This window comes from Callithrix jacchus, chromosome 22 (genome assembly GCF_049354715.1).
Source record: "Callithrix jacchus isolate 240 chromosome 22, calJac240_pri, whole genome shotgun sequence".
Lineage (NCBI taxonomy): Eukaryota > Metazoa > Chordata > Mammalia > Primates > Cebidae > Callithrix > Callithrix jacchus.
In genome coordinates this window covers 47,012,108-47,040,080 of record NC_133523.1, presented here as the reverse complement: position 1 = coordinate 47,040,080, position 27,973 = coordinate 47,012,108, and the positions used below count along the sequence as shown (strand labels likewise).

The 27,973-nt window shown below is 50.9% G+C and overlaps 1 protein-coding gene across 2 annotated transcripts; it reads left to right on the top strand.

Annotated features, from left to right (window-relative positions):
• The first annotated feature begins 528 nt into the window (after positions 1-528).
• On the top strand, positions 529-27,973 carry NLRP12 (NLR family pyrin domain containing 12). 2 transcript variants are annotated; one of them, XM_078360856.1, is made up of 11 exons: positions 529-820; positions 8,468-8,548; positions 11,536-13,237; positions 15,653-15,655; positions 16,589-16,759; positions 18,171-18,341; positions 20,077-20,247; positions 21,150-21,320; positions 25,465-25,635; positions 26,051-26,221; positions 27,777-27,973. In XM_078360856.1, the coding sequence occupies exons 1-11, from the start codon at positions 529-531 to the stop codon at positions 27,862-27,864; spliced, it is 3,192 nt and encodes a 1,063-aa protein (XP_078216982.1). In that variant the 3' UTR covers positions 27,865-27,973. The 2 variants fall into 2 exon arrangements, with proteins under 2 accessions (XP_078216982.1, XP_078216983.1); XM_078360857.1 differs by lacking the exons at positions 15,653-15,655; positions 27,777-27,973 and having other exon boundaries at positions 26,051-26,273.

Here is a 27,973-nt window from a genome sequence, read left to right as displayed (position 1 = left end):
TCGCTTGAACCTGGGAGGCGGAGGTTCCAGTGAGCCAAGATTGTGCCACTACCCTCCAGCCTGCGACACAGAGCAAGACTATCTCATAAAAAAAAAAAAAAATCCTCCATGGAGGAGGCGCAGTCACAGTTTTGATAATACACTCTACCACACACACTCGTGAAACGAGGAAAACAAGAGGACGGCGGAAAGAGAGCAACTGTTTTGTCCAGATTGCCGGGAAGAGACAGCAGAAGTGAGAACCTTTTTCATCAGCCGGGTGGCACCTAGGATTTCGTCATCGCCCCCGACTTCCTCTTCTTCAACGAGAACACCCATTGGTGAGCGGGGCAGGGCAGGAGGGAACTGAAAGGTAAGAAAGCACTGTTTCAGCAAGAGGTCGCTCCTCCCGGTCTCCATCCTCCGGCCGCTGGCACAGCCTCCCCCTGAAAATAAGGCTTCGGAAGAAGCGCTGGAGTTGTCCCCGTGTCCCAGGCCTAGGGACATCTTGGCCTCCAGCTCCTCTCCTCTGGGGCTCACGGCAACCCCATGCTACACTTGGCAGGCAGGGACGGCCTCTGTCGCCTGTCCACCTACTTGGAAGAACTCGAAGCTGTAGAGCTAAAGAAGTTCAAGTTCTACCTAGGGACTGTGACAGAGCTGGGAGAAGGCGGCAGGATCCCCTGGGGACGCATGGAGACCGCGGGTCCCCTGGAAATGGCCCAGCTGCTCATCACCCACTTCGGGACAGCGGAGGCCTGGAGGCTGGCTCTCAGCATCTTTGAGTGGATGAACAGGAAGGACCTGTGGGAGAGAGGACAGAGAGAGGACCTGGTGAAGGGTAAGAGGGTGGTGGGACAGGCAAGGCTAGGACCCCAGCCAGGCATGGTGGCTCACGCCTGTAATCCCAGCACTTTGGGAGGCTGGAGAAGGCAGATTACTTGCAGTTGGGAAGTTCAAGACCAGCCTGGACAACATAGTGAGACTCTGTCTCCATAAAAAATAAAAAAAATTGGCCGGGTGTGGTGATACCTACCTGTGATCCCAGCTTCTCAGGAGGTTGCGGTGGGAAGATCTCTTGAGAGCAGAAGGTCTAGGCTGCAGTGAGCTATGAACCTGCCCCTGCACCCCAGCCTGGATGACATATATACATATATATATATATATAATGTAAAAATATTTTAATATACTTCAAATATATATATATATTTTAAGACATGAGGTGGCCAGGCATGGTGGCTCACGCCTATAATCCTAGCACTTTGGGAGGCTGAGACCGGTGGATCACCTGAGGTCAGGAGTTCAAAACTAGCCTGGCCAACATGGCAAAACCCCATCTCTATCAAAAATACAAAAATTAGCCAGGCATGGTGGTGCACGCCTGTAATCCTGACTATTTGGGAGGCTGAGGGAGGAGAATTGCTTGAACCCAGGAGGTGGAGGTTGCAGTGAGCCGAGATAACGCCACCACACTACAGCCTGGGCAAGAGTGTGAGATCCTATGTCAAAAAATATTTTACAAAGAGATGGGGTATCCTCATGTTGCCAAGGCCGGTCTTGATAGACAGATAGATAGATAGATACATAGATAGGCTGGGCGAGGTGCCTCACGCCTGTAATCCCAGCACTTTGGGAGGCTGAGGCGGGTGGATCACGAGGTCAAGAGATCGAGACCATCCTGGTCAACATGGTGAAACCCCGTCTCTACTAAAAATACAAAAAATTAGCTGGGCATGGTGGCGCGTGCCTGTAGTCCCAGCTACTCGGGAGGCTGAGGCAGGAGAATTGCCTGAACCCAGGAGGCGGAGGTTGCGGTGAGCCGAGATCGCGCCATTGCACTCCAGCCTGGGTAACAAGAGCGAAACTCCATCTCAAACAAACAAACAAAAAAAAAAAGGTAGATACATAGATAAATAGAATTTCAACTGTTTTTTTTTTTGAAATGGAGTCTTGCTCTGTTGCCCAGGCTGGAATGCAGTGGCCTGATCTCGGCTCACTGCATCCTCTAACCCTCAGGTTCAAGTGATTCTCCTGCCTCAGCCTCCTGAGTGGCTGGGACTACAGGCGCCCACCACCACACCTGGCTAATTTTTGTATTTTTAGTAGAGACAAGGTTTCACCACGTTGGCCAGGATGGTCTCAAATGCTTGACCCCAGGTGACCCTCCTGCCTCAGTCCTCCTCAGTGCTGGGATAAGAGGCGCGAGCCACAGTGCCCAGCTAATTTCAACTTTGATTTTAGATTCAAGGGGTCCACGTGCAGGTGCGTTACATGGGTATACTGAGTGATGCCGAGGTTTGGGGTAAGACTGAACACAGTCGTCAGCAGCGAGTTTTCCAGCCTCCCCGATGATGAGCCCCGGTGCCTCGTGTTCCCATCTTTATGTCCGTGAGAACCCAGTGTTCAACTTCTACTTATCAGTGAGACCATGCAGTCTTTGCTGTTCTATTCCTGCATGAGTTTGCTTAGGATAATGGCCTCCAGCTGCATCCATGTTCCTGCAAACGACACGATTTTGTTCTTTTTTACATCTGTGTACGGAATTCTAATTTCATCCCTTTGGTCTTTGTTTATGCTGTCTTCCTCCTTCTCCATCTTTATTTATTTATTTGAGACCGAGTTTGGCTCTTGTTACCCAGGCTGGAGTGCAATGGCGTGATCTCGGCTCACCGCAACCTCCGCCTCCTGGGTTCAGGCAATTCTCCTGCCTCAGCCTCCGGAGTAGCTGGGACTACAGGCACGCGCCACCATGCCCAGCTAATTTTTGTATTTTTAGTAGAGACGGGGTTTCACCATGTTGACCAGGATGGTCTCGATCTCTTGACCTCGTGATCCACCCGCCTCCGCCTCTCAAAATGCTGGGATTACAGGCGTGAGCCACCGAGCCCTGCCCTCCTTCTCCATCTTCTTTGCCTGAAAAACTATTACTTATTTACTTACTGAAACCTTGAAGGCACTACCTTCTCTCCTTTTCTTCTTAATTGTACTGTAAGTTCTGTAGCACACGGGCAGATCTTACAGGATTGTTGCATAGGTACACACATGCCATGGTGGTTCACTGCCTCCATCCCCCACCCCCGTCACCTACATCAGGCATTTCTCCCAATGTTATCCCTCCCCAACATCCCTACTGCACCCTTCTCCAACTTTTTTTAATACAGTCTCCCTCTGTCACCAGGCTGGAGTGCAGTGACGCGATCTCAGCTCACTGCAACCTCCACCTCCTGGGTTCCAGCAATTCTCCTGCCTCTGCCTCCCGAGTAGCTGGAACTACAGGCATACGCCACCACGCCTGGCTAATTTTTGTATTTTAGTAGAGACAGGATTTCACCATGCCTGCCAGCTCCTGACCTCAAATGATCTGCCTGCCTCGGCCTCCCAAAGTACTGGGATTACAGAGGTGAGCCACCGCGCCTGGCTTGAGCTGTGGTTTTTAGTGTCATTTCTCACCTGTTTTCTCTATTGGAACACGGACCCCCTCAAAGGTAGAGACAGAGAATCTTGACTCCCCTGTGTGATTCTGTGTGACTCCAGTGTCTGGCGAGCGCCAGGAATGAGTAAGCCTTGATGAACAGAATGAATAAGCAAGCCTTGCCAATAACGGGCTACACACGGTCACTTAGTGACTCATGGTTAATGAGATGTGATGGTAATTGTGTGCTGGGAAATGTTAAACATCTCTGAAAAAAACAATCTTTAATGACTCTGAAAAAAGCAAAGGCACTTGATGGTAGCATTTATTTCCTTTTTTTTTTTTTTTAAAGAGACGGGGTTTCACCATATTGGCCAGGCTGATCTCGAACTACTGACCTTGTGATCCGCTTACCCCGGCCTCCCACAAGGGCTGGGATTATAGGCGTGAGCCATTGCACCTGGCCTTTTTTCTTTTTCTGAGATGAAGTTTTGCTCTTGTCACCCAGGCTGGAGTGCAATGGTGAGATCTAGGCTCATTGCAACCTCCTTCTCCCAGGTTCAAGCAATTCTCCTGCCTCAGCCTCCCCAGTAGCTGAGATTACAGGCGGGCATCACCACATCCAGCTAATTTTTGTATTTTTAGTAGAGATGGGGTTTCACTGTGTTGGCCAGGCTGGTCTCCACCTGCCTCAGCCTCCCAAAGTGCTGAGATTACAGGCATTACAGCATTTTAAATTTCTGGGTGTAAATCATTTCAGCATGGTTAATTTCAAGCTACCAAAATTACAAGTCGAGCAGCTGGTAATTCGTAGTTTTTTTTTGTTTGTTTGTTTTTTGAGACTGAGTACTGCTCTGTCACCCAGGCTGGAGTACAATGGTGTGATCTCAGCTCACCGCAACCTCTGCCTCCTGGGTTCAGGTGATTCTCCTGCCTCAGCTTCCCAAGTAACTGAATTACAAATGTATACCACCACACCCAGCTAATTTTTGTATTTTTATTTTATTTATTTTTTGAGATGGAGTTTTGCTTTTATTGCCCAGGCTGGAATGCAAATGACATGATCTTGGTTCACTGCAACCTCCACCTCTCGAGTTCGAGCAATTGTCCTCCAGGGTAGCTGGTATTACAGGCACGCTCTACCACGCCTGGCTAATTTTTACATTTTTAGTAGAGATGGGGTTTCACTATGTTGACCAGGGTGGTCTGGAACTCCTGGCCTCAGGTGATCCACCCTCCTTGGCCTCCCAAAGTGCTGGGATTACAGGCGTGAGCCACCGTGCCCGGATGAAACTGAACACTAGGCTCTTTGCAGCCAGTGCCGTGTGACGGGAACAGATAAACCTCTTATGTCCTCCTCAGATTTTATCTCGTATAACTTTTTCTGCCTTGTCTTTATTAGGTCATTTGGAGGTGCCCTGTGCATGGGGGATATGAGGCTGGGCCACTTCTTTACTTAGATACAAACAGGAAAATTGAAGGGAAATCAGCCACAAAGTCAGAAAAAAGTATCACCCAGGCACGGTGACTCACGCCTGTCATCCCAGCGCTTTCAGAGGCTGAGGCCGGCGGATCACAAGGTCAGGAGTTCGAGACCAGCTTGGCCAATATGGTGAAACCCCGTCTCTACTAAACATACAAAAATTAGCCAGGTGTGGTGGTGGGCGCCTGTACTCCCAGCTACTCAGAAGGCTGAGGCAGGAGAATGGCTTGAACTCAGGAGGTGGAGGTTGCAGTGAGCGGAGAATGACTCACTGCACTCCAGCCTGGGTAACAAAGCAAGACTCTGTCTCAAAAAAAAAAAAAGAGGAGGAGTATCAATGTACTTCCTTGTCACTTTGTATAATCATATCTAAATGTAAGTGTCACATAGTTATTTTTAGAAATGGAAACAATGTACAAATACAGAATAAAAAGTAAAGCCCCACTTCTTTCCCTCTTCAGCCTCAATCTCTCCCAGCATGGACAATGCATGACACTTTGCTGAGAGGGCGAGAGCATTCTTCTCCGGACAGCATCTGTTTACCACACTGAGAGGCAGCTCAGTGTTCCTGGGTAGAGAGATGTTTAGCTTTGCTCTTTTTTTTTTTTTTTTTTTTTGAGACAGAGTTTTGCTCTTGTTACCCAGGCTGGAGTGCAATGGCGTGATCTCGGCTCACCGCAACCTCCGCCTCCTGGGTTCAGGCAATTCTCCTGCCTCAGCCTCCCGAGTAGCTGGGACTACAGGCGCGCACCACCACGCTGAGCCTATTTTTGCATATGTAGTAGAGGTGGGGTTTCATCATGTTGACCAGGATGGCCTCAATCTCTTGACCTTGTGATCTGCCCGACTCGGCCTCTCAAAGTGCTGGGATGACAGGTGTGAGCCACCGCGCCCGGCCAAGCTTTGCTCTTTATGTCCCTGTGATGCCAGAGAATTGATGTACCCCTCTGGGCTTCCATCTCCATCTGTAAAACAAGGCCATCGGAGATCAGCCGTTCTCACGTTAATATGGGTAAGAGTCTCTCGAGACCCTTGTGGAGAATTGGGAACCCAAGAACCCCCCAACCCTAGAGATTCTGACTCAGCAGGTCTGGGGCACCAGGAATCTGCGTTTGGATGTGGGTGGTTCTCACAGCATGTTTAGGAAACATTGAAGGACAACGTCTCTGAGGCCTGTCTCAGATGCAATTTTCTTCTTTGGAGATGGAGTTTTGCTCTTGTTGCCAGGTTGGAGTGCAATGGCATGATCTCAGATCACTGCAATCTTTACCTCCTGGGTTCAAGCAATTCTTCTGCCTCAGCCTCCTGAGTACCTGGGATTACAGGCGTGCCACCACACCCAGATAATTTTTGTAGTTTTCTAGTACAGACCAGGTTTCACCATGTTGGCCAGGTTGGTCTCGATGACCTGACCTCATGATCCGCCCACCTCGGCCTCCCAAAGTGCTGGGATTACAGGTGTGAGCCACCGCACCCAGCCTCAGCTGCAATTTTCAAGGATTACTTTTAAAAAAACACTTAGACCCAGAGTGGTGGCTCACCCCTGTATTCCCAGCACTGAGAGGCCAAGGTGGGCGGATTACCTGATGTGAGGAGTTCAAGACCAGCCTGGCCAACATGGTAAAACCCCGTCTCTACTAAAAATACAAAACTTACCCAGGCGTGGTGACGGGCACCTGTAATCTCAGATACTCAGGAGGATGAGAGAGAAGAATCGCTTGAACCCAAGAGGAGGAGGTTTTAGTGAGCTGAGGTCGTGCCACTACACTCCAGCCTGGGAGACAGAGTGAGACTATGTCTCTAAATAAAAATAAGTAATAAAATAGCGTGAGATGACTGAGCAGATGAAAGACAACAGTTTATTAGTTGCACAGACCACAGGGAAGGTGTCTCCTATGCCAGGAGGGTGGTACAGGAATTGCAGATGGGAACAGCATGAAGCTAGAGGGCTGTGGGAGGTGGGCTGCGTAGTAATGAAGGTGCTTCCTGGCTCTGGCAAGAGGATGTGCTTTGCTTTCATGTATCATTTCACGGACTAGCAACCAGCAGGGCGGTGAAAACTAGTCAGAGTGAGGACCAGATGGGGTGCAGCTGGGTCAGCTGATAGGAGAACTAGCTAGATGGGGAGCCTTTCCCACTGGGCAGGGAGCGTATCAGGTGAGAACATAAGCACTCACACTTAGGACTTCGGGGGTCTCCTCAGGACCAAAGATGCCAAGGAAGAAGGACTGATGTGTAGAATCTTATGATATATCCAGACAAACACCTTTTTTGGTTTGGGCATGATGGCTTACACATGTATTTCCAAGACTTTGAGAGGCCAAGGTCAGAGGAATCCTTGAGGCCAGGAGTTCCAGACCAGCCTGGGTAACATACTGTGACCTAATCTGTACCAAAAGATAAAAAGAAAAATAAAAAATATCTTTCTGTTGGGTGCAGTGGCTCATGCCTGTAATCCCAACACTTTGAGAGGCTGAGGTCAGGAGTTCAAGACCAGCCTGGCCAACATGGTGAAACCCCGTCTCTACTAAAAATACAAAAATTAGCCAGGTATGGCGGCACAGGCCTGTTATCCCAGCTACTCGGGAGACCGAGGCAGGAGAATTGCTTGAACCTGGGAGATGGCTATTGTGGTGAGCCGAGATATCGTATAATGTACCACTACCTTCCAGCCTGGGTGACAGAGCAAAGAAAAGAAAAGAAGAGGCTGGGCGTGGTGGCTCAAGCCTGTAATCCCAGCACTTTGGGAGGCCGAGGCGGGTGGATCACGAGGTCAAGAGATTGGGACCATCCTGGTCAACATGGTGAAACCCTGTCTCTACTAAAAATACACACACACACAAAATTAGCTGGACATGGTGGTGCGTGCCTGTAATCCCAGCTACTCAGGAGGCTGAGGCAGGAGAATTGCCTGAACCCAGGAGGCGGAGGTTGCAGTGAGCCGAGATCGCGCCATTGCACTCCAGCCTGAGTAACAAGAGCAGAAAAAAAAAAAGAGAAAGAAAGAAAGAGAGAGAGAGAGAGGAAGGAAGGAAGGAAGGAAGGAAGGAAGGAAGGAAGGAAAGATGAATGAGATGTGGCCGAGAGCTGATGAGGGAGGAGTCTGGACTCAGAACTTGCATCAAAAAGACTGATTGGGGCTGGACCCGCCTGTTACCCCAGCACTTTGGGAGGCCAAGGTGGGCGGATCACGAAGTCAGGAGTCCGATCCCAGCCAATACAAAAATTAGCTGTGTGCCTGTAATCCCAGCTACTCGGGAGCCTGGGGCAAAAGAATCACTGAACAGGGGAGGTGGAGGTTGCAGTGAGCCAAGATCACACCTCTGTGCTTCATCCTGGGTGACAGAGCAAGACTCACTCTGATTGGATGGATGGTGGAGGCAATGACCATGAGGGGCACCCAGGAAGGAGGGTGGGCTACAGGGAACAAGGGGTGAGCTTTTCCCCACACATGGCCTGTGCAGTGGTTACTGAACATTCCGGGCGTGGGTGAGGAGGGACTTAGGGAGGCGTTTTAATGTGATCCAGGCTAATAGCACACAGTGCCCCGAGCCAGACGCGTGCCAGCTCACCTTCCACAATCTCTCTCTCAGATACACCACCTGGTGGCCCATCCTCGCTTGGGAACCAGTCAACATGCCTTTTGGAAGTCTCTGTTGCCACTCCAAAAAAAGGTGAGCCTCAAGCCAGGTACCTACATGTATTTATCTACCCAGAGCTGATGACCCAATGGAGCCTAGGCCAAGCACAGATGCGTGACTGCAGAATTCCTGGGGTGGATTAAGGACACCATCAAAGTGGCAGTTTTGGCCAGGCATGGTGGCTCACTCCTGTAATCCCAGCACTCTGGGAGGTGGGTGGATCACCTGAGGTCAGGAGTTCGAGACCAGCCTGACCAACATGGTAAAACCCTGTCTCTACTAAAATAAATAAATAAATACAAGGAATGAGCTGTTAGCTGGGCGTGGTGGTGCATGCCTGTAATCCCAGCTACCTGGGAGGCTGAGGCAGGAGAATTGCTTGAACGCAAGAGGCAGAGGTTGCAGTGAGCCGAGATCGCACCCTTGCACTCCAGCTTGAGCAACAAGAGTGAAACTGTCTCAAAAAAAAAAAAAAAGAGGCTGGGTGTGGTGGCTCACACTGGTAATTCCAGCACATTGGGAGGCCAAGACATGCGTATCTTGAGGTCAGGAGTTTGAGACTAGCACGGCGGCACATACCTGTAGTCTTAGCTACTCGGGAGGCTGAGGCAGGAGAATCACTTGAACCTGGGAGGCAGAGATTGTGGTGAGCTGAGATCGTGCCACTATACTCCAGCCTGGTAACAGAATGAGATTGTCTCAAAAAAAAAAAAAAAAGTAGACATCGGTGATGATCACACGGCATCGTGAACTAACTTAATGCCATAGAGTCGTACACTTTAAAGTAGTTAAAAATGGTAAATTTTATTTCTTAAGACATCATCTAGAGGCACAAAAAAAAAGGTAAATTTTATGTATATGCCTCTACAATTAAGAGTGCATGCGCTAGTTTGAAAACCTTAGTATCAAACTCAGATTCCTTTTTTTTTTTGAGACGGAGTTTCGCTCTTGTTACCCAGGCTGGAGTGCAATGGCGCGATCTCGGCTCACTGAACCTCCGCCTCCTGGGTTCAAGCAATTCTCCTGCCTCAGCCTCCTGAGTAACTGGGATTACAGGCACGCACCACCATGCCCAGCTAATTTTTGTATTTTTAGTAGAGACGGGGTTTCACCATGTTGACCAGGATGGTCTCCATCTCTTGACCTTGTGATCCACCCGCCTTGGCCTCCCAAAGTGCTGGGATTACAGGCTTGAGCCACCGCGCCCGGCAATTTTATTTCTTAAGACATCATCTAGAGGCGCAAAAAAAGAAAGAAAGGTAAATTTTATGTATATGCCTCTACAATTAAAAGAGTGCATCTGCTAGTTTTGAAAATCTTAGTATCAGATTTTTTTTTTTTAAACAGAGTCTCACATTGTCGCCTAGGCTGGAGAGGGGCTGGCTGATCTCAGGTCACTGCAACCTCCGCCTCCCGGTTCAAGCAATTCTCCTGCCTCAGTTTCCCAAGTAGCTGGGATTACAGGCACTCACCACCACGCCTGGCTAATTTTGTATTTTTAGTAGAAATGGGTTTCACCCCTTACCTCAGGTGATCTGCCCGCCTCGGCCTCCTAAAGGCTGGGATTACAGGTGTGAGCCACCACACCTGGCCTAATTTTATTTTTTGGAACAGAGTTTTGCTTTTATCACCCAGGCTGGAAAGCAGTGGCTCGACCTCAGCTCACTGCATCCTCCACCTCCTGGGTTCAAGTGATTCTTCTGCCTTGGTCTCCTAGTAGCTGGGGCTACAGAAGCACACCACCACGGCCAACTAACTTTTGTATTTTTAGTACAGATGGGGTTTTGCCATGTTGGGCAGGCTGGTCTCGAACTCCTGACCTCAGGTGATCTGCTCAACCTCGGCCTCCCAAAGTGCTGGGATTACAGGTGTGAGCCACTGCACCCAGCAATAATTAAAAAAAAAAAAAGAAAGAAAGAAAAGAAACAAACAAAATGCAGTCTCTAATTCAATAGGTGGGGAGCAGGACCCAGGATTTTGTATTTCCAACCAGCTTCCCAGTAATGCTGCTGGTGCATGGACAGCCTTCTGAGTAGACTGCATATAGTACTGTAGGTAAACAGTCCCATGTTAAGCCTCAGCATCTCAGGAGAAAAGAAGATCTTTTTTTTTTTTTTGAGACGGAGTCTTGCAGTGTTGCCCAGGCTGGAGTGATCTCGGCTCACTGCAACCTCCACCTCCTGGGTTCAAGCAGTTCTCTCCCTCAGTCTCCTGAGTAGCTGGGATTACAGGCACTCACCACCATGCCTGACTAATTTCTGTATTTTTAGTAGAGATAGGGTTTCACCATCTTGGCCAGGCTGGTCTTGAACTGATCTCGTGATCCACCCGCCTCGGCATCCCAAAGTGCTGGGATTACAGGCCTGAGCCACCATGCCAGGTGAGAAGGGAAGATCTTTATAGAGGAGGACTAAGGTTCTCAGATTCCTTCTTGAAAACTGTCTCAAGAAGTTTTCACTTGCTGAGCAAGTGGGTACTAGGCCATGGATTTTGTTTTGTTTTGTTTTTTGAGACGGAGTTTCGCTCTTGTTACCCAGGCTGGAGTGCAATGGCGCGATCTCGGCTCACCCCAACCTCCACCTCCTGGGTTCAGGCAATTCTCCTGCCTCAGCCTCCTGAGTAGCTGGGATTACAGGCACACGCCACCACGCCCAGCTAATTTTTTTGTATTTTTAGTAGAGACGGGGTTTCACCATGTTGACCGGGATAGTCTCGATCTCTTGACCTCGTGATCCACCCGCCTCGGCCTCCCACAGTGCTGGGATTACAGGCGTGAGCCACCGTGCCTGGCTAGGCCATGGTTTTTTTCGAGGAGTCTTGCTCTGTTGCCCAGGCAGGAGTGATCTCGGCTCACTGCAACCTCCACCTCCTGGGTTCAAGCAATTCTCCCGTCTCAGCCTCCCAAGTAGCTGGACTACAGGCTCACGCCCTCTTTGACCCAGACGAGGAGCACTTTTCCTCATGAACTCATTAGAGGTTGCTGATGAGTTTTCCACAAAACCTTCGTTCCTCTCCCCTAGATCCCCAGGAAGCCTACAGAGATTACGTACGCAGGAAATTCCGGCTCATGGAAGACCGCAATGCGCGCCTAGGGGAATGTGTCAACCTCAGCCACCGGTACACCCGGCTCCTGCTGGTGAAGGAGCACTCAAACCCCATGCGGGCCCAGCAGCAGCTTCTGGACACGGGCCGGGAACACGCGAGGACCGTGGGACACCAGACCAGCCCTATCAAGATAGAGACCCTCTTTGAGCCAGATGAGGAGCGCCCCGAGCCACCGCGCACCGTGGTCATGCAAGGGGCGGCGGGGATAGGCAAGTCCATGCTGGCTCACAAGGTGATGCTGGACTGGGCGGACGGGAAGCTCTTCCAAGGCAGGTTCGATTATCTCTTCTACATCAACTGCAGGGAGCTGAACCAGAGTGCCGCGGAACGCAGCATGCAAGACCTCATCTCCAGCTGCTGGCCGGAGCCCGGCGAGCCTCTGCGGGAGCTAGTGCACGTTCCCAAGCGTCTCCTTTTCATCATCGACGGCTTCGATGAGCTCAAGCCTTCTTTCCACGATCCTCAGGGACCCTGGTGCCTCTGCTGGGAGGAGAAACGGCCCACGGAGCTGCTCCTTAGCAGCTTAATTCGGAAGAAGCTCCTCCCCGAGCTATCTCTGCTCATCACCACGAGGCCCACGGCGTTGGAGAAGCTCCACCGTCTGCTGGAGCACCCCAGGCACGTGGAGATCCTGGGCTTCTCGGAGGCAGAGAGGGAGGAGTACTTCTACAAGTATTTCCACGATGCAGAGCAGGCGGGCCATGTCTTCAACTACGTGAGGGACAACGAGCCTCTCTTCACCATGTGCTTCGTGCCCCTGGTGTGCTGGGTGGTCTGCACCTGCCTCCAGCAGCAGCTGGAGGGTGGGGGGCTGCTGAGACAGACATCCAGGACCACCACTGCAGTGTACATGCTCTATCTGCTGAGTCTGATGCAACCCAAGCCCGGGACCCCGCGCCTGCAGCCCCCACCGAACCAGAGAGGGTTGTGCTCCCTGGCAGCAGACGGGCTCTGGAATCAGAAAATCCTGTTTGAGGAGCAGGACCTCCGGAGGCATGGCCTGGACGGGGCGGACGTGTCCGCCTTCCTCAACATGAACATCTTCCAGAAGGACATCAACTGTGAGAGGTACTACAGCTTCATCCACCTGAGCTTCCAAGAATTCTTCGCAGCTATGTACTACCTCCTGGACCAGGGCGAGCGTGGGGCAGGCCCAGAGCAGGACGTTAACAGGCTGTTGGCCGAGTACGCATTTTCCGAAAGGAGCTTCCTGGCGCTCACCACCCGCTTCCTATTCGGGCTGCTGAACGAGGAGACCAGGAGCCACCTGGAGAAGAGTCTCTGCTGGAAGGTCTCGCCGTGCATCAAGACACAGCTGTTGCAGTGGATCCAGAGCAAAGCGCAGAGTGCCGGCTCCACCCTGCAGCAGGGCTCCCTGGAGCTCTTCAGCTGCTTGTACGAGATCCAGGAGGAGGAGTTTATCCAGCAGGCCCTGAGCCACTTCCAGGTGATCGTGGTCAGCAACATCGCCTCCCAGATGGAGCATGTGGTCTCCTCCTTCTGCCTGAAGAACTGCAGGAGCGCCCAGGTGCTGCACTTGTATGGCGCCAGGTACAGCGCAGACCGGGAAGACCGGGCCAGGTGCTCTGCAGGGACCCACACGCTGTTGGTGCAGCTGTAAGTATCCCTGGGGCTGCTCAGGTTCATGCATGCATTCATTCATTCATTCCTTCATTCTTAAAGGAAGTCCCTCTAGGTCTCCTAGGCTGGAGTGCCATAGCACAATCTCAGCTCACTGCAGCCTCTGCCTCCCGGGTTCAAACGATTCTCCGGCCTCAACCTCTGGAGTAGCTGGAATTTCAGGCATGCACCATCACGCCCAGCTAATTTAAAATTTTTAGTAGACACAGGATTTCTCTATGTTGGTCAGGCTGGTCTCAAACTCCCGACTTCAGGTGATCCACCCACTTTGGCCTCCTAAAGTGCTGGGATTACAGACGTGAGTCACCATGTCCAGCTTTCTTTTTTTGCTTTTTGAAATGAAGTCTCTCTTGGTCTCCTAAACTGGAGTGCAATGGCATAATCTTGGCTCACTGCAGCCTCTGCCTCCCTGGTTCAAGTGATTCTCCTGCCTCAGCCTCCCCAGGATTACAGGCACCGACCACCATGCCATGCCAGGATAATGTTTGTAATTTTTTTTTTTTTTTTTTGAAACGGAGTTTTGCTCTTGCTACCCAGGCTGGAGTGCAATGGCACGATCTCCGCTCACTGCAACCTCCGCCTCCTGGGTTCAAGCAATTCTCCTGCCTCAGCCTCCTGAGTAGCTGGGATTACAGGCACGCGCCACCATGCCCAGCTAATTTTTTGTATTTTTAGTAGAGACGGGGTTTCACCTTGTTGACCAGGATGGTCTCGATCTCTTGACCTTGTGATCCACCCGCCTCGGTGTCCCAAAGTGCTGGGGTTACAGGCATGAGCCACCGCGCCTGGCCAATGTTTGTCATTTTAGTGGAGACGGGCGTTTGCCATGTTAGCCAGGCTGATCTTGAATTCCTGACCTCAAGTGATCCACCCGCCTTGGTCTTGAGGTTCATGCTCTTGGCCAGTGCGGATCAACGAGGGGCGATTTTGCTCTGACATTTGGCAGTATCTGGAGACATATTTTTGGTTGTCACAACTGGGAAGCAAGTAACACTACTGACACCTAGTGGATAAAGGCTGGGAGTGCCGCCAACGTCCTACAATACACAGAACACTCCCTCTGGCCCCAAGTATCAATACTGCCTCTGTAGACATTAACCACCACCCCCTGGGGCTAAACTGAGGTCGATGTCAAGGAGAATTTATTCAATCAACAAATATTACTAAGTCCCTTTTTCTCACTGTTACCCAGGGAGGAGTCCAATGGCGCAACCTCCGCTTCCCGGGTTCAGGCAATTCTCCTGCCTCAGCCTCCCGAGTAGCTGGGATTACAGGCACGCACCACCAAGCCCAGCTAATTTTTGTATTTTTAGTGGAGATGGGGTTTCACCATGTTGACCAGGATGGTCTGGATCACTTGACCTCGTGATCCACCCGCCCCAGCCTCCCAAAGTGCTAGGATTATAGGTGTGAGCCACCGCGCCCAGCTCAATTTTTTTGAATTTTTAATACAGACAGGGTTTCACCTTATTAGCCAGAATGGTCTTGATCTCCTTGCTTTGTGATCTGCCCACCTTGGCCCCCTTTTTCGAGGTTGAGTAACCAAGCTCTGTACCCTCAAGTGATCCACACATCTCGGCCTCCCAAAGTCCTGAGATTACAGGTGAGAGCCACTGTGCCCAGCTCAATGTCCCTTTTATCTGTGGACCCAACAATCTTGTGTAGACAGAAAACAGTGTGAATAAGCCACTGCTCGGAAGAGAACACCCATCCTCATGAGAACAGAGACAGATAATAAAGAGGCAAACAAATAAACCAACTAATTAATGACTTGGAGCTTTCTTTTTTTTTTTTTTTTTTTTTTTTTTGAAACAGAATTTCGCTCTTGTTACCCAGGCTGGAGTGCAATGGCGCAATCTTGGCTCACCGCAACCGTCGCCTCCTGGGTTCAGGCAATTCTCCTGCCTCAGCCTCCTGAGTAGCTGGGACTACAGGCACACGCCACCAGGCCCAGCTAATTTTTTGTATTTTTAGTAGAGACGGGGTTTCACCATGTTGACCAGGATGGTCTCGATCTCTTGACCTCGTGATCCACCCACCTCAGCCTCCCAAAGTACTGGGATTACAGGTGTGAGCCACCGCGCCTGGCGATTTGGAGCATATCAGATAGAGCCAGGTGCAGCCTGGACAACATAATGAGACCCCAACCCCTAAAAAAAATGAATTAGCTGAGCATGATGGCACACACCTGTGGCCCCAACTTCTTGGGAGGATTGCTTAAGCCTGGGAGGTCAGGTCTACAGTGAGCCTTGATCTTACCACGCACTCCAGCCTAGACAACAGAGCAAGACCCTCCCCCGCCAAAAAAAAAAAAGTTAAAAGATAGCATGCTTCGGCCAGGCACTGTGGCTGCCACCCATAATCCCGTCCCAGCACTTTGGGAGGCCAAAGCAGGTAGATTACCTGACTCCAGGAGTTTGAGATCAGCCGGGCCAACATCGTGAAACCCCATCTCTACTAAAAATACAAAAATTAGCCAGGTATGGTGGTGCATGCCTGTAGTCCCAGCACTTTGAAAGGCTGAGGTGGTTGGATCCCCTGAGGTCGGGAGTTCAAGACCAGCCTGACCAAAATGGTGAAACGCCCTTTCTACTAAAAATACAAAAACAGGCCGGGCGCAGTGGCTCAAGCCTGTAATCCCAGCACTTTGGGAGGCCGAAGTGGGTGGATCACGAGATCAAAAGATCAAGACCATCCTGGTCAACATGGTGAAACCCCGTATCTACTAAAAATACAAAAAATTAGCTGGACGTGGTGGCGCATGCCTATAATCCCAGCTACTCGGGAGGCTGAGGCAGGAGAATTGCCTGAACCCAGGAGGCGGAGGTTGCGGTGAGCCGAGATCGCGCCATTGCACACTCCAGCCTGGGTAACAAGAGCGAAACTCCATCTCAAAAAAACAAAAACAGCCAGGTGTGGTGGCTCATGCCTGTAATCCCAGCTACTTGGGAGACTGACGCAGGAGAATTGCTTGAACCTGGGAGGTGGAGGTTGAGGCGAGCTGAGATCACACCATTGCATTCCAGCCTGGACAACAAGAGCAAAACTCCATCTAAAAACAAAATACAAAATTAGCCAGGCCTGGTGGCACATGCCTACAATCCCAGCTACTTGGGAGGCTGAGGCAGGAGAATCACTTGAACGCAGGAGGCAGAGTTTGCAGTGAGCTGAGATCGCGCCATTTCACTCCAGGCTGGGCAACAAGAGCAAAACTCCATCTCAAAAAAAAAAAAAAAATCATGCTTCAGAAACTGTGAAGTGACATGCAAAGGCCATAGCTGCCAAGCACCCAGTAACACCAGAGTGGCCTGTCTTTCCTCCATGCAGACCGGAGAGGACTGTTCTGCTGGATGCCTACAGTGAACATCTGGCCGTGGCCCTATGCACCAATCCGAACCTGATTGAGCTGGCTCTGTACCGCAATGCCCTGGGCAGCCGGGGGGTGAAGCTGCTCTGTCAAGGACTCAGACACCCCAACTGCAAACTTCAGAACCTGAGGTGAGTGTGGGCTGGTCTGGGATTTTCCAGTGGTCCCCACCTTGTGCTCTCATGGGGCTCGGTCACAAACGTTGTATCTGGGATGGTGTATTCATTAGCTAGAGCAGCCATTGAAAAGTGCCACAAAGCAGGGCTTGGTGGCTCACACCTGTAATCCCAGCACTTTGGGAAGCCAAGGCAGGCGGATCACCTGAGGTCAGTGGTTCAAGACCAGCCTGGCCAATATGGTGAAACACCATTTCTACAAAAAAAATACAAAAATTAGCCAAGCATGGTTCTGGGATCCTGTAATTATTGCTACTCAGGAGGCTGAGGCAGGAGAATTGCCTGAACCCAGGAGGCAGAGGTTGCGGTGAGCCGAGATTGTGCCACTGCACTCCAGCATGGGTGACAGAGCAAGACTTTGCCTCAAAAAAAAAATATATATATAAATTAAAAATGAACTCTCAACTCAAAGAAGTTCTTTTGGCCGGGCGTGGTGGCTCATGCCTGTAATCCAAACACTTTGGAGGCCAAGGCGGGCGGATCACCTGAGGTCGGGAGTTCAAGACCAGCCTGACCAACATGGTGAAACTCCATCTTAAAAAAAAAAAAATCTGCCTGTAATCCCAGCACTTTGGGAGGCTGAGGTGGGTGGATCACGAGGTCAAGAGGTCGAGACCATCCTGGTCAACATGGTGAAACCCCATCTCTACTAAAAATACAAAAAATTAGCTGGGCATGGTGGTGTGTGCCTGTAATCCCAGCTACTCAGGAGGCTGAGGCAGGAGAATTGCCAGGAGGCGGAGGTTGCGGTGAGCTGAGATCGTGCTATTGCACTCCAGCCTGGGTAACAAGAGGGAAACTCCGTCTAAAAAAAAAAAAAAAAAAAAAAATCTGGACGTGGCAGTGTGCACCTGTGGTCCCAGCTACTCAGGATGCTGAGGTGGGAGGTTTCTTGAGCCCAGAAGATTGAGGCCCTAGTGTATCAGGATGGCACCACTGCACTCCAGCCTGGAAAACCGAGCAAAATTCCATCACACGCACACAAAAAGGAAAGAAAAAAGTGTAGCCTGAGTGAGAGGGAAAAAAAAAAAAAAACCCAGGCACGGTGGCTCATGCCTGTAATCCCAGCACTTTGGGATGCCAAGGCAGGCGGATCCCTGAGGTCGGGAGTTCGAGAACAGCCTGGCCAACATGGTGAAACCCTGGCTCTATGAAAATACAAAAATTAGCCAGTCATGGTGCCACATGTCTGTAATCCCAGCTGCTCAGGAGGCCGAGGCAGGAGAATCGCTTGAACCCAGGAGGCAGAGGTTGGGATGAGCCAAGATCATGCCACTGCACTCCAGCCTAGGTGACAGAGCAACTGTACCTCAGGGGGGAAAAAAAAAAGCAAAGGAAATGACTGGTTCCTTTTATTTCCACCCAGGCTGAAGCGGTGCGGCATCTCCAGCTCAGCCTGCGAAGACCTCGCTACAGCTCTCATAGCCAATAGGAATTTAACCAGGCTGGATCTCAGCAGCAACGGCATTGGACTCCCAGGCATGACGCTGCTGTGCGAGGGCCTGCGGCATCCCCGATGCAGGCTGCAGATGCTTCAGTGAGTCTCCATCCCCGGGAGCAAGTTCCTAAACTCACTCTCTCTCTCCCAGAGCATGAAATATCATAAAATGCTGGTACTCCCCAGATCTCCACCTCTGAATCAGGGCTGGCCCTTAACCCCATGACCTTCAACCCTGGCCCTGGACTCCAGGCACTTCAGAGGACCTACTTCTGTCCTCTTCTGACTCCACACTCAATTCCACATGATGAGGAATCCCTGGGGCCACTCCCCCACCCCCCACCAACCTTTTATTTCCCCTAAGACAGGGCCTTCCTCTGTGGCCCAGGCTGGAATGTAGTGGTGCGATCTTAGCTCACTGCAACCTCCACCTCCTGGGGTCAAGTGTTTCTCCTGTCTCAGCCTCCCAAGTAGCTGGGATTATGGGCACCCACTACCACACCCAGCAATTTTTGTTTGTATTTTTAGTAGAGATGGGGTTTCCCCATGTTGGCCACGATGGTCTTGAACCCCTAACCTCAGGTGAGCCACCCATCTTGGCCTCCCAAAGTGCTGAAATTACAGGCGTGAGCCACCGCACCCAACCTACAAAAAAAAAAATTTTTTTTTTAATTAGCCAGGTATGGGCCAGGCGCAGTGGCTCATGCCTGTAATCCCAGCACTTTGGAAGGCCAGATGGGTGGATTACCTGATGTCGGGAGTTTGAGACCAGCCTGGCCAACGTGGTGAAACCCTGTCTACTAAAAAGGCAAAAATTAGCCTGGCATGGTGGCCCATGCCCGTAGTCCAGCCTGCAGTCCCAGCTACTCAAAAGGCTGAGGCACAAGAATCTCTCGAACCTGGAAGGTGGAGGCTGCAGTGAGCCAAGTTTGCGACACCACACTCCAGGCTGGGCAACAGAGCAAGACTCCACCTCAAAAAAGAAAAATTAGCCAGGTATGGTGGCACACACCTGTATTCCCAGTTACTCAGGAGGCTGAGGCAGGAGGGTCGCTTGAGCGCAGAGGTCGAAGCTTCAGTGAGTTGATATAACACCACTGAACTCCAGCCTGGGTGACAGAGTAAGAAACTGTTTCGAAATAAATAATAAAATAGGCCGGGCGAGGTGGCTCACGTCTGTAATCCCAGCACTTTGGGAGGCTGAGGCAGGCAGATCATGAGGTCAGGAGATCGAGACCATCCTGGCTAACACAGTGAAACCTTATCTCTACTGAAAATACAAAAAATGCCGGGCGCGGTGGCTCACGCCTGTAATCCCAGCACTTTGGGAGGCTGAGGCGGGTGGATCACAAGGTCAAGAGATCGAGACCATCCTGGTCAACATGGTGAAACCCCGTCTCTACTAAAAATACAAAAATTAGCTGGGCATGGTGGCACCTGCCTGTAATCCCAGCTACTCAGGAGGCTGAGGCAGGAGAATTGCCTGAACCCAGGAGGTGGAGGTGGCGGTGAGCCGAGATCACGCCATTGCACTCCAGCCTGGGTAACAAGAGCGAAACTCCGTCTAAAAAAAAAAAAAAATACAAAAAATTAGCCAGGTATGGTGGCAGGCGCCTGTAATCGCAGCTACTCAGAAGCCTGAGGCAGGAGAATTGCTTGAACCCGGGAGGTGAAGGTTGCAGTGAGCCGAGATCACGCCATTGCACTTCAGCCTGGGTGACAGAGCGAGACTCTGTCTCTAAATCAATAAAATAAAACAAACAGGCCAGGGCATGAGTGATCAGGACACAGAAAAGCAAGACGGCTCCCCCTTCAACCTCTCTTTCCTCCCAAGGTTGAGGAAGTGTCAGCTGGAGTCCGGAGCGTGTCAGGAGATGGCGTCTGTGCTTAGCACAAACCCACATCTGGTTGAGCTGGACCTGACAGGAAATGCCCTGGAGGACTTGGGCCTGAGGTTTCTGTGTCAGGGACTGAGGCACCCAGTCTGCAGGCTACGGACTTTGTGGTGAGTTCTTCCTGAGCTCAACTGTAGTAAAATGGCAAATTCCTCCATACTGAATGACAGTATAAAATGCATCCAACAGGTAGGACACGGTGGCTCACACCTGTAATCCCAGCACTTAGGGAGGCTGAGGTGGGCGGATCACCTGAGGTCAGGAGTTCAAGACCAGCCTGGCCAACATGGTGAAACCCGGTCTCTACTAAAAATACAAAAATTAGCTGGGCGTGGTGGTGCATACCTGTAATCCCAGCTACCCGGGAGGCTGAGGCAGGAGAACTGCTTGAACCTGGGAGGCGGAGGTTGCGGTGAGCCGAGATCGCACCACTGCACTCCAGCCTGGCACCTGGCGAACGAAACTCTATCTCAAAAAAAAAAGTAGGCATCCTAATGGGTGTGGGATGCTATCTCATTGTGGTTTTGATTTGTATTTCCCCAATGATTAGTGAGACTGACGGTCTTTTCAGGTGCTATTGGCCACTTGTACACCTTCCTTGGAGAAAGGCATACTTCCTTGCCCATTTTTAAAGTGCATTGTCTGAAAATGCCTTTCTGTTAAGATTTTGGGGTTGGGCACAGAGGCTCACACCTGCAGTCCCAGTCCTTTGGGAGGCCGAGGTGGGTGGATCATCCAAGGTGAGGAGCTTGAGACTAGGACTAGCCTCATCAACATGGTGAAACCCAGTCTCTACTAAAAATACAAAAATTAGCAGGGAGTGGTGGTGGGCGTCTGTAGTCCCAGCTACTTGGGAAGCTGAGGCAGAAGAATCACTTGAACCCAGGAGGGAGAGGTTGCAGTGAGCCTAGATTGCACCACTCCACTCCAGCCTGGGGAACAAAGTGAGACTCTGTCTCAAAATTTTAAAAGTCTCCATGACACTGTTTAAATTGGATTTTGTTTTGTGCAGGCTGAAGATCTGCCACCTCACTGCTCCTGCCTGTGAAGGGCTGGCCTCAACCCTCAGCGTAAACCAGAGCCTGACAGAGCTGGACCTCAGCCTCAATGACCTGGGGGACCCCGGGGCACTGCTGCTGTGTGAGGGCCTCAGGCATGCCACCTGCAAGCTCCAGACCCTCCGGTGAGTCCCCATCCACGAACGCAGCCCCTCACCTGTGACCACAGAGGCCATGCTGCCTCTGCTCCTCAACTCTAGCTACTACAGCAAGCTTTTCCCCCCCAGAGATGGAGTCTTGCTCTATTGCCCAGGCTGGAGTACAGTGGTGCGATCTCAGCTCACTGCAACCTCGCCTCCCGGGTTCAAGCAAGTCTCCTGCCTCAGCCGCCCGTGTAGCTGGGACTACAGGCGCACACTGCCACTCCTGGCTAATATTTTTGTGTTTTAGTAGAGACGAGAGTTCACCATGTTGCCCAGGCTGGTCACAAACTTCTGAGCTCAGGCAATCAGCCCGTCTTGGCCTCCCAAAGTGCTGTGACTACAGGCGTGAGCCACCACCACACCCAGCCCTACATCAGCGTTTTTGCTTTTTTTAATATTTTGAGACAGAGTTTTCCTCTGGTTGTCCAGGCTGGAGTGCAGTGGCGCAATCTCAGCTCACTGCAAACTCCACCTCCCAGGTTCAAGCAATTCTCCTGTCTCAGGCTCCTGAGTAGCCGGGATTATAAACTTGTAACACCACACCTGGCTAATTTTTCTATTTTTACAAAATACAAAATTAGAAAAAAGGTTAGAGATATTGGTTAGCCTTGCCTCGAACGCCTGACCTCATGATCCTCCCACCTCAGCCTCTCAAATCACTAGGATTACAGGCGTCAGCCACCGTGCCCGGCCACATCAGCCTTTGTTAAAGGATTTTTCTGACACACAGCCTTTTGCACAAGCAATTCTTGTTCCCTAGAATGCCCTCCTGCTCTGTCCCCTCTTTGCCCAGAGAAGTTCAGCTTTTCTTCTGAACACTCTATTTAGATATTTGTTATTTTGAGACAGGGTCTCGCTGGCTGCCCAGGCTGGAGTGCAGTGAAGTGACCATGGTTCACTGTACCCTCAACCTTCTGGGCTGAAGCCATCCTCCCATCTCAGCCTCCTGAGTACCTGGGGCCGCAGGCACACACCACCACACCTGGCTAATTTTTTAAAATTTTTTTGAGACAGTTTTGCTCTGTTGCCCAGGCTTAAGTGCAATGGCGCAACACCTGGGTAATTTTTTTTTCTTTCCCCCGAGACGGGGTTTCGCTCTTGTTACCCAGGCTGGAGTGCAATGGCGCGATCTTGGCTCACCACAACCTCCGCCTCCTGGGTTCAGGCAATTCTCCTGCCTCAGCCTCCTGAACACCTGGGCGATTTTTACTTATTGTTTTGTAAGAATAAGGTCTTCATTTGTTGCCAAGGCTGGTCTCAAACTCCTGGCCTTAGGAGAATCCTCTGGCCTTGACCCCCCAGAGCTCTGGGATTGCAGGTGTGAGCCACTACACCCAGCTGGACACCCTGTCTAATCCCCAGCTATGATCTGGGTTCCTAGATTTATGATCCTATGTGACCTCATACTTTCCCTCAGCAGCATTTATTGAAATTTCAAGGCTGGGCTTGGTGACTCACCCCTGTAATCCCAGCCCTTTGGAAGGCCAAGGTGGGTGGATGACCTAAAGTCAGGAGTTCGAGACTAGCCTGGCCCACATGGTGAAAACCCATGTCTATTAAAAATAAAAAAAATTAGCTGGGCATGGTGACAGGCACCTGTATTCCAGGTACTCAGGAGGCAGAGGCAGAAGAATCATTTAAACCCAGGAGGCAGAGGTTGCAGTGAGCTGAGACTGTGTCACTGCACACTCCAGCCTTGGCTACAAGAGTGAGACTCCATCTCAAAAAATAAATGTGTAATCTGTGTATGTGTGTGTGTATGTGTGCTTGTAGAATGCGTGGTAGCATTCTACAAGCGTAGGATCTTTTCCAACTCTATCTCCTAGTGACTAGTACAAGATGTGGGTAGAGGTGCTCAAAAATATACATTTTGTGTATTTTTTTTTATCAAGGCACCAGTAAAAAAACAAAACAAAACAAAAAAATTACACACAAAATTTCTTTTTTTTTTGAGACGGAGTTTTGCTCTTGTTACCCAGGCTGGAGTGCAATGGCGCGATCTCGGCTCACCGCAATCTCCGCCTCCTGGGTTCAGGCAATTCTGCCTCAGCCTCCCGAGTAGCTGGGATTACAGGCACACGCCACCATGCCCAGCTAATTTTTGTATTTTTAGTAGAGACGGGGTTTCACCTTGTTGACCAGGATGGTCTCAATGTCTTGACCTCGTGATCCACCTGCCTCGGCCTCCCAAAGTGTTGGGATTATAGGCATGAGCCACCGTGTCAGGCCTAAAAAAAATTTTTTTTTTATACGGGCTGTTGCTGTGTTGCCTACGATTATTCCCGGGCAGGGTCACAGTGAACTACAGCCTCCAAAGTAGGTGGGAATACAGGTACACGCCACCATGTCCAGCACACTATCTGCTTTTTGGTCTCACTCTGTCATCCTGGCTGAAGTGTAGTGGCACGATCTTGGCTCAGTGCAGCCTCCACCTCCCAGGTTTAAGCAATGCTTCAGCCTCAGCCTCTTTAGTGGGATTACAGGCACACCCCACCACGCCTGGCTAATTTTTCTATTTTTGGTAGAGCCAGAGTTTGGCCAGGCTGGTCTCGAACGCCTGACCTCAGTGATCTACCTACCTTGGCTTCCCAAAGTGCTAGGATTACAGACATGAGCCTTTGTGGCTGGCCCCAACTGTTTTTTTTTTTTTGAGGAGTTTCATTCTGTTGGCCAAGCTAGACTGCAGTGGCATCCTATGAACTCACTGCAACCTCCACCTCCTGGGTTCAAGTGACTGAACCACCTCAGCCTCTCGAGCAGCTGGGACTACAGATATGTGTCACCACGCCCAGCTAATTTTGGGGATTTTTAGCAGAGACAAGGTTTCACCATGTTGGCCAGGCCTCAGCATCCCAAAGCGCTGGGATTACAGGAATGAGCCATCAGCCCTGGCCGGCCCCCTCTAATTTCTTAAAAATGTTTTGAAGACAGGAGGCTGAGGTGGGTGGATCACCTGAGGTCAGGAGTTAGAAACCAGCCTGATCAATATGGTGAAATTCTACTTCCACTAAAAATACGTAATTAAAATTAACCAGGTGTGGTGGCACATGTCAGTAGTCTCATCTACTTGGGAGGCGGAGGCAGGAGAATCTCTTGACCTTGGGAGACAGAGGCTACAGTGAGCCAAGATTGCACCATTGCACCCCAGCCCGGGCAACAAAAGTCAAACTCTGTCTCAAAAAACTTTTTTTTTTTTGTAGAAACAAGTTGTTGTTGGTTGGCCAGACTGGTCACAAATTCCTGGCCTCAAGTAATCCTCCTGCCTCAGCCTCCCAAGATGCTGAATGACAGGCGTGAGCCATGGTGCCTGGCCTTATTCTTATTTGCTTTTTTATTAGTTATTTTTTTTTTTTTTTTGAGACGGAGTTTCACTGTTGTTACCCAGGCTGGAGTGCAATGGCGCGATCTCGGCTCACCGCAACCTCCGCCTCCTGGGTTCAGGCAATTCTCCTGCCTCAGCCTCCTGAGTAGCTGGGATTACAGGCACGCGCCACCGTGCCCAGCTAAGTCTTTGTATTTTTAGTAGAGACGGGGTTTTACTATGTTGACCAGGATGGTCTCGATCTCTTGACCTCGGGATCCACCCGCCTCAGCCTCCCAAAGTGCTGGGATTACAGGCTTGAGCCACCGTGCCCGGCCTCTTATTTGCTTTTTTTATTTGAGATGGGGTCTTGCTCTGTTATGCCCAGGCTGAAGTGCACTGGCCTGGTCTCAGCTCACTGCAACCTCTGCCTCCCAGGTTCAAGCGATTCTCCTGGCTCATGGTCCTGAGCAGATGGGACTATAGTATAGGCGCACGCCACCACAGACAACTAATTTTTGTTTCTAGTAGACACGGGGTTTCACCATGTTAGTCAGGCTGGTCTTGAACTCCTGATCTCGTGATCTGCCCACCTCAGCCTCCCACAGTGCTGGGATTGCAGGCGTGAGACACCCCACCCGGCCTCCTTCTGTTCTTGTATTCCTCCCTTCCTTTCGCCTTCCTATTCGGTCTTGTCTTTTTGTCCTCTTAAGGGTAGAGACTGTGTCCCTGTCTGCAACCAGCACAGGCCTGGCACAGGGCCCTCCAAGCACATGTTTGCAGGAAGAATGCTTCCCAGCCCACTCTGGCATCCTGTCTTTGCAGGTTGGGCATTTGCCGGCTGGGCGCCGGCGCCTGTGAGGGTCTTTCTGCGGTGCTCCAGGCCAACCCCCACCTCCGGGAGCTGGACCTGAGCTTCAACGACCTGGGAGACTGGGGCCTGTGGCTGCTGGCGGAGGGGCTGCAGCATCCCACCTGCAGACTCCGGAAACTGTGGTGAGCAGCAGGGAGTGAGGAGGGAACGGTGGAAGTGCTTTCTCATCCTTCATTATTCTATTTACCAAGTGTCCTGCCTTCCTCACAAAAGATTCAGGTAGAAGAGAGGTGGCCGGGTGCGGTGGCTCACGCCTGTAATCCCAGCACTTTGCGAGGCCAAGGCAGGTGGATCACGAGGTCAGAAGTTCAAGACCAGCCTGGCCAGCATGGTGAAACCCTGACTCTACTAAAAATCCAAAAGATTAGCAGGGCATGGTGGCAGGCGACTGTCATCCCAGTCACTTAGGAGGCTGAGGAAGAAGAATCACTCGAACCCAGGAAGTGGAGGTTGCAGTGCACCCCAGCCTGGGCAAGAGTAAGATGCTACCTCAAAAAAAGAAAAAAGTAGCCTTAACCAACTCCTTATCGTCAACAGGCTGGACAGCTGTGGCCTCACAGCCAAGGCTTGTAAGAGTCTTTACTTCACCCTGGGGGTCAACCAGACCTTGACGGAGCTTTATTTGACCCACAACGCCCTAGGGGACACAGGTGTCCAACTGCTCTGCAAGCGGCTTAGCCATCCTGGCTGCAAACTCCGAGTTCTCTGGTGAGGGATGATGACCGATTCTCTCTGGAGGAGGCTGGACATTGGGCTGGGAGCATGAGGGGTAGATAAGCCGACGAATACCGTAATGCACTGGCCTATGCTATGAGGGGGCACACGGCGGAGGCTAAGTACTACCTCTCGAAGATACTGAGGTCATCTAGCTATGTGACCTTGGATAACCTTGTCTGTGGAAGGGGACCACTGTGGCTCACCTATTGCACGGGAGGTTGCTGTAATTCCAGGGAGAATCTAGAATTACTCTGCCTGGATTCAAATCCCAATTGCCTTTTTTTTTTTTTTGAGATGGAGTTTTGCTCTGTCGCCCAGGCTGGAGTGCAATGATGCAATCTTGGCTCACTGTTAACCTCCGCCTCCTGGGTCAGGCAATTCTCCTGCCTCAGCCTCCCAAGTAGCTGGGATTACAGGCACGCACCACCACACCTGGCTAATTTTGTATTTTTAGTAGAGACGGGGTTTATTCATGTTGGTCAGGCTGGTCTCAAACTCCTGACCTCAGGTGATCTGCCCACTTCGGTCTCCCAAAGTGCTGATTACAGGCATGAGCCACTGTGAGTGGCCATTCATTTTTAACAGGATTTAGCTGTCACCCAGGCTGGAGTACAGTTATGCAATCAACGTTTAGGCCAGGTGCAGGGGATGGCGCCTGTTTTCCCAGTGCTTTGACAGGCTGATGTGGGAGAAGTGCTTGAGCTCAGAAGTTTGAGACCAGCTTGGGCAACATGAAAAAAGCCCCATCTTTAGGAGAAGCACACGCACACACACACCCGTGGTCCCAGCTACTCAGGGGTCTGATATGGAGGATCCTTTGAACCCATGAGGTTGAGGTCGCAGTGAGCCACCATTACACCACTGCACTCCAGCCTGGGCGACAGAGCCCACCTCGGTCTCAAAAAAAAAATTATGCCAAGTTCAGCTGGGCACAGAGGCTCACACCTGTAATCCCAGCACTTTGGGAGGTCGAGGTGAGTGAATCACATGAGGTCAAGAGATCGAGACCACCCTCGTCAACATGGTGAAACCCCACCTCTACTAAAAATACAAAAAATTAGCTGGGCACGGTGGCACGTGCCTGTAATCCCAGCTACTCAGGAGGCTGAGGCAGGAGAATTGCCTGAACCCAGGAGGCGGAGGTTGCAGTGAGCCGAGATTGCGCCATTGCACTCCAGCCTGGGTAACAAGAGCAAAACTCCGTCTCAAAAAAAAAAAAAAAAATACAAAATTCTTTGGACTTGGTGGTACATGCCTGTAATGCCAGCTACTAGGGAGGCTGAAGCAGAATTGCTTGAACTGGGAGGTAGAGGTTGTAGTGAGCTGAGCATTATAGCCTGGGCAACAGACCGAGACTCCATCTCAAAAAAAAAAAAAAAAAAAAAAAAGGAATTATGAGTTAAAACAAACAGCGTGGGGACTTGTGTGTGGCCTCCTTTCCAACAGCGCTGGGGAATTACCACGGTGGTGCACAATAGATACGTTAGGCTTCTTAATGGAATGCCACAGTAGTGGAGTACAGTAACGTCAACTCTTGTGTCCACAGGTTATTTGGGATGGACCTGAGTAAAATGACCCACGGTAGGCTGGCAGCGCTTCGAGTAACAAAACCTTACTTGGACATTGGCTGCTGAAAGGTCCTGTCTGCTGGCTCCCACTGGAAATCTGGACAGAGGAAGATGGGAGTGTGCTCGTCATCCCCACAGCCTGATGATCAGGCTCCTTCCTACAAACTCATGCAGA

Bases quoted from the DNA above. Each gene is read 5' to 3' on its own strand.
- NLRP12 (XM_078360856.1), top strand. From the start codon at position 529: ATGCTACACTTGGCAGGCAGGGACGGCCTCTGTCGCCTGTCCACCTAC. The intron at 16,760-18,170 runs GTGAGTGTGGGC...ATTTCCACCCAG, and splicing joins TGCAAACTTCAGAACCTGAG to GCTGAAGCGGTGCGGCATCT. The intron at 20,248-21,149 runs GTGAGTTCTTCC...TGTTTTGTGCAG, and splicing joins TGCAGGCTACGGACTTTGTG to GCTGAAGATCTGCCACCTCA.